Source organism: Chrysoperla carnea, chromosome 3 (genome assembly GCF_905475395.1).
Source record: "Chrysoperla carnea chromosome 3, inChrCarn1.1, whole genome shotgun sequence".
Classification (NCBI taxonomy): Eukaryota; Metazoa; Arthropoda; class Insecta; order Neuroptera; family Chrysopidae; genus Chrysoperla; species Chrysoperla carnea.
Window position 1 is genome coordinate 55804989 of NC_058339.1, and position 6846 is coordinate 55811834.

The 6846-nt window shown below is 30.0% G+C and overlaps 1 protein-coding gene across 1 annotated transcript; it reads right to left on the bottom strand.

Annotated features, from left to right (window-relative positions):
* Positions 1-329: 329 nt before the first annotated feature.
* Positions 330-3484, bottom strand: LOC123296121. Its single transcript, XM_044877583.1, has 5 exons — positions 3342-3484; positions 2989-3218; positions 2066-2384; positions 1472-1687; positions 330-572 (listed from the first exon to the last, which is right to left on the bottom strand). The coding sequence occupies exons 1-5, from the start codon at positions 3482-3484 to the stop codon at positions 368-370; spliced, it is 1113 nt and encodes a 370-aa protein (XP_044733518.1). The 3' UTR covers positions 330-367.
* Between the last annotated feature and the right edge of the window lie 3362 nt (positions 3485-6846).

Below are 6846 nucleotides of genomic sequence, written 5' to 3' on the forward strand. Positions count from 1 at the left end.
TGCATTTTATAATAATTGCATTTAAAATTGACCATAAATACTAAATTCACAATTCGGTTAATAGTGATGAAAATGATTCTCAACTAGTTACTTTACTAGGGAGTTTTTGGGGTCGCAAAACAAGAATATCGTGACCTAACTGGTCTTCGAGGTACCGGGTGCCCAGAGTGAACAGTATTCACTTCCTCCCTTCCACTTGCCCTCCCAATACATACTATTAAAATAAAACACATGAATCACAACAGCAATAATTTGTTTTATTCATGAAAAAAAAAAGGAGCTGAAAAATGATTTTACTCAATTTCATACGCCCTATTTTTAGTTTTGAAATCAAGTAACCAACATTTTTACAGTTTTAATGTTTTCTTCAAATCATAACATTATTATGTAAATGAGGTTGTGAAAATGTTGATGCTAATTTCTTGGCAATTCGATGGTTACAATTTTGTCCATCACATAATAAATTATGTGGACACACGTTTAATGTTTGATAATCATTTACCAATAGGTTTCCACCGTCACGTAAAGATGATTTTCCTCCTTTACTTAATGGTTTTATTGATGGATTAATACTAGAAAATATACCAAATATTTTTAAAGTGTTAGTGAAAATTGTCTCAGGTTTAACTCATCCGGATTTAACAAACAAAAATAATTATAAAATTTCCGAGTATAAAATTTTTAAAAACTTTGTCTAAAAGTCGTCGTTATATAAAAGTTACAATCATAGCAATCTGTGTGATATATGATAGCATCCAAATGTAACCCCCAACTTCAAAATTGAACACGCAAGTAAACATTGAAGTTTTTTAGTAAAATGAGTGTTCAGTTCGAGCTACTTACTTTATACCACATGATTTTCTTATAATATTTCATAATATCAAACGATATGTCTTCGAAACGTAAGGTTTGATTGAATGCCCTAATAAGCTCAAACAATGCCATCGATAATGTCGAACCGAAACAATATTTGACTAGTTAATCAATATATAAACTAGTCAATATTTGACCATATTACACAAATTGCCATAAAATATTCTTTCAAATGAAAAAAAAAATTTTGTTTAAGAGTAGGTATATTATTTTAAATGAGACCCTTTACATGGGTATCATAAAAACACCAACTTGCATAGCGGGCTATGCAAGTACCGGATCGTACCTATTTTTGTGCACCCTAAAAAAGGCATGGACGAGCTATTTTAAGTCTCGACTCTTTTATCTATCTCAGTTTCTCTAATAGAAATGAGATATGTAGAAAAAAAAGTTGTCTCTCTGTCTTAGGAGTCTGAGGGACTTTTATAAGTCACGTTTGCCCATGCCTGCCCTAAAACCATAAAACTGCAGGTACGTTTGCATTGAATACGATTTTCTCAAACGTATTTCCAGATACGTCATCATAGTGTCATAGAAAAAAAATACCTATTCAATTATTTACATTGTTTTTTTTTTTTTGTTTAAATAAAAAACTTACGGTTTTCGTATTCCTAGAGGCACATTTCCCAGTATATTATTATTACTTTGATAGGTTACTTTTTTACCCTCCTTAAATTTTTTCTCATTTAATAGGGTCAATGTTGCATTCCTAGTTTCTCTTGGCATTACCAAATTTCTAATTTGATCCGAATCAGTTATTTCCCAAGCGGCATCTTCGTTTACTATATCTTTAATTTTGTCGTCTTTCAACTGACTAAAAATTTCAAGATAAAACTTTGAGAAAGAAATTAACATTATGTTTCCTTTTTTTTAAAAAATATTGAAATTTACACAATATATTCCATTAAACACCTACCTACTTGAAAATTTGTGATACCATATATGTGTTTTACCACCTTTTCGCTGATAATTTCGTTTATCAGCTTCTCAATTTCAAAGGCTGAGTGCACCTCCTTCATTCATATACCATGCACTACACCAGCCCATCACAACTATTAATTAAATTAACTTTTTTTGCGACGGCAGGAATCGAACCCGCTACCCTAAGTATACCGCGGACGGAATTGGTTACGCCTTAACCAACTGAGCTAATAGGGCGAAAGTTGATATAAGTAGTATAAAAATTATGTACCTATTTCCACTATTAACCGTAGTGGATTGAACATTTACGGAAGTTTTCGACTCTGCAGTCATGACCGTCTCATCAAAAAGTCCCCTTTTTACAGTATTCGATTTGGACTTTTTACGTTTATTACCAGTCGGCTTCGTATTTTTCCGATTCTGGGTATTAACATTATTTTCTACCGTTTCGTTTATTTTTTGATGATGTTTTATAAACTTGTCAATGTCAACCATGGTATTAGATTCCAACACGTTTTTCTTTTTCTTATCTTTTTCTTGTTTTACATTGGAAGGCGTCAATGTATTCGGAGGATTCTCATTTGTACCATCTGAAAAATGTTAAATTTCATGTAATTTTACTTATACTTCCTTACTTATACTTAAAATTTTTACGCCAAATATATCATAAACATTAATAATAATCGAAAGACTTTTATGTTTAAATTTGTATACACAAGTTTGTAAATAAAGAAAAATAATAAATTAATATATACGCATATAGAATTCTGCATTAAAATCGCAAAACGCGATGTATAGCTGCTTTTTTGGTATGTTATTTACAGCCATTAGAGGAGTGTGGAACTACGTTCTGCAAGCAAAAGAAAAACTTTGCAAATGAAAAACTGCAAAATTTTTGTTCCAAACAGTTTTGCGTAAACATCATTGATTTCTCGTGAAGGGACAAATTAGGGCAAAACTTTGGTGTCCTTTTTCTCTAAAAATATATAAGATAAAGAGAGGAAAATTTATGAAAAAATTATTAAAAACAAAAAAATAGTTTTCTAGAAAATACTTCGAAAAATTTTCCAATTTTTCGAAAACTATAGTACAAGTGGCGTCTGAAAGGCGATGTTCCTAAAGCTGCTCTTACCACACACACAACGTCTTATATTTACAGCCCAAGTAATCCTATATTTTGAATAACTTCCTTACCTTTTCCACAATATTTATCAATATTTCGCATTAATGCCTTTAACATATTATCGTGAAAACGGGTACAATTATTTGCAGTCGATGGTCGACATGGTAAACTTGCCGTTGAATGTATAATTTTCACAGAAGCACACGTGGACGGTCTTTGTGATTTCGATGGAAATTGTTTTGGTGGTAAGATGGTTGTTGAATGTCTAATATTATTTTGTTGAACTCTTTTGTCAAAATACCTAAATCAATAAAAGCTATATTTTAAATTGTACGAAGCCTTTCAATCGTTTCCAATGAAGGAGAGTCTCGTTTTATAGAGCTAGAACTTCCTAGATCGGCCCTGAATGATGCCGAATACGTACGATGAATGTGAAGTTAGTAAATCATTTGAATTTGACTTTTTATTATTTGATGTAGTATCTTGAACACCATTTACATTCCAAGATTCATACATATTAATTACACCTCTTCTTGATAATAAATTTTTATTCAACCCATAAGCCATTTTAAAACGATTTATTTCCAGTCTTCAATACCTATAAATGCAAATACCTATAAATGTTTAAGTAAAAATTTCAATTTGACCTAATATTAATCAAGAAATTACTATATAGAATGTTCGATTTACATCTAGGCATATAAATATCACGAGTATGACAGAATACATGCGTTAAGCAATGCATCTAAGTGAGAGGTATTATATACAAGTGTTGAAGCTTCGATATGCGTTGAGATAGTTGTAAGAAACTTGGAGAGTGGGAGTTTCTTAGTTGAATAGATGAACTACAACAGATAAGCCACGATCCAAGCCACTTTTTCAATTTCATATAACATCTATAACACCTCTCACTTAGATAGATGCATTGCTTAACGTATGTACTCTGTCATACTCGTGATATTTATATGCCTAGATGTATATCGAACATTCTGTATACTGATGAATGATGAGAAAAAAAGATTTAAATCTATACCTACGATATAAGATATTTAATAAGTGACAATTTTCAAAAATCGTTTGACCTAATTTTTTTCATGGCCGATTAATTTCCTACTTTTCATAATTAATATTTTTTTCTTATTTATATAAAAAATAAATTTAAAACACAAGTACATATAGGTATGACGAAGGTAGAACTATATTGATCCAAGTACCTATCACTGGTTTTAAACAAGTGGCACAAGCACCAAGCAACAAGGCACTTATCCAAGTGCTTTTTGCTATAATTTTTCCAAAAAATCTCAACTTCTTACTTTGTAAAGAATTGATTTTTTAAATGAAAATAATTTAATGGAATATTATTTTTTCGTTGTTCCAAGAATGGATCTTTCTTATTTATATTATGATTTTTATATTAACCAGTAAAAACCATTAATTTCCTTAAAACTTAACAACACATTTTCTTTATTTTCTCGCGAATAAAAACAAGTTACTTGGATCACTATGGTTCTACCATCCCCATAGATTTTAAATTTACATACTTTTTTATAAAAAAACCACATTTTTATTTAATAATTATAATTGACAAATTTCATTTTATTTTTAAGTACTTTCTTTTTGAGAAAAAACATAAAAACTTGAACATTATTAAGTTTATCTATTAATTGACATTAATTTAAGCAAATAACTTATTTTAATAAGAAAATCAGAAGATTCAATACATCAAAAATTCAAAATTCCCCATAACTAAAGTACAAGTTAAGGTTCTATTTTGTAAAATTTTTTTTTTTACAATTTATATTGATTAGAAAATTTGTATTAACTTCACATTATAAGTAAATATATCCAAATTGAAATTTTCAACAATTTCATAGAGCTTCCTTTACGTTTCACGAGGGCTTCACAAGGAATCGCGACAATCACGTTGTCCCATACAATCTTTTCCCTCGTTTTTCACCTCTTTAGGGGTAAAATTTCGGGAAATTCTTTCTTAATGAATGCTTTCGTCATACAAAATATTCCTAAGTTTCAGATCTCTGCGATCAGCGATTAAGGCTGTGCGTTGATCCGTTAGTCAGTCAGTCAGTTAGTCAATCATTCAGAACAAAGCATTTTATATGTATAGATGATTCTTAATGTTATGCTAACTTTTCAAATCAACAAAAACATTCACAAATGCATAAACTGCTTATGAAATGATATTCAGTCTTCTGAGAAGTGCTGTCATGATGTCTATTTCTTCGCTTGAGACATCCGATATACCTATGAATATTAAAAAAAGCCAAACCGTTCAATCCGTTCTCGCCAGTCACACTTTGTTAGTAAATTTTCATCCTACGAAGACTTGATAACGACCATTTACTGGATGCAGTAGATACATATAGAGTTGCAGATATTTTCAGGTATCGATGCACAATTAAAATTCAAAATATGTGCGTCATACGTGCTTTGTTTATTAAAATTTTTTTACATTTCGGAGGGGGGGGGGCGATTTGAACTCCCGGTGTGCAAAAAATTTTGATTTTAGCAATTCACAAAGGGGCGGTTATTCTCTACTAAAAATTTTATTTCATTCTGTAAAAAATTGGGTTTACGAACAACCTGCCTTAAGAGTCAATAATGAATACAATATGAATAATAGATACCTACATGGTGTTTAAATATTTATGAAAACTTCCATAAAACACAGATATTTTAAAGGTAAGATTTTAAAAAATAGCTTGTGCTAAATCACTGATGTACAACCAATTTGTAATTTAATAAATGAATGATGAATATGTAATGAATTTTATTTATATGTTTCATGTATATAAAAAGGTATGGCAGCAGAAGGATATGAATTTTGTTCTGCTTATTAAATTATATTAATGTCAGTAACCGCGTCAGTATTTCATCATTTATAAGAAAAAATTTACAACATTTTATAAAAAGTAGATCGTGTGTGCTTAGGTTTATCATTAATTAAGATATTCACAGTATCCATACCGCATCATAGTTACTATTTCAAAATTATTAAATATCGTTTAACCAAAAACCGATGTTTTTGTTCACAAAAAATCAACCAAGGTTATCATATTTTCTACTTAATAATTTTGATTTTTAATCATAGTTTGTCTTATTTATGTCCTTTTAATGAAAATCTACATTTGAGATTTAAAAAAAAAAAATTTAACAAAAAGAAAACCGGCTTCAAAAGAAAAACTTTTCCAAAACAAATTAATATGAACTGAAAAGTAAAAAAAAAAAAAAACGATAATATAATGTAGTTAAAATTATTGTTAATTTTGGAGTCGGTGTCAGCCAAGGAAACAAATCTGACAGAACAGTTTGCTACATTAGCTTGGCTGACACTGACTCCAAAAATAACTTTGGAGTCAGTGTCAGCCAACACTAACTTTTTAGTGCATATTAATTTGTTTTGTGATTTTTAGTGAATCTGAAGTACACTAACTGATTTATTCACTAAAAAAAGAATCATCGAAATCGGTTGGTGTGATAATGAGTTATCCTTCCTCTAGTCGTACACACTTAATGCAAATTTAAGGCTTTTATGGTTTTTTCATGGATAATGTTGTCAGAACTGGACCAAAATGAAATACAACCACACGGAAAGCACCAGCTTAATTGATAACTTTCCCATTTTTGTTCAGAAAAATTGAACTATGAAGATTAAAATTCATATTATTTTCTAACAGACAAGTTTATCTCTCTCCAGTGTTGTTAACTTTTAACTTTCAAGCCCACTAGCAGACGATAGAAAACCACTAAAAAACTACTAGGGCGCAGTGTTACTAGAATATTTTACGATTTTAATCACAAGAATTTCAATAATTAGCATTTCTCGTGAGGGGGCAAATTAGAATATAACTTTGGTGTCCATTTTCTCCAAAATATAGAAGATGAGAGCAAAAAAAAGTTGTACTACCTGC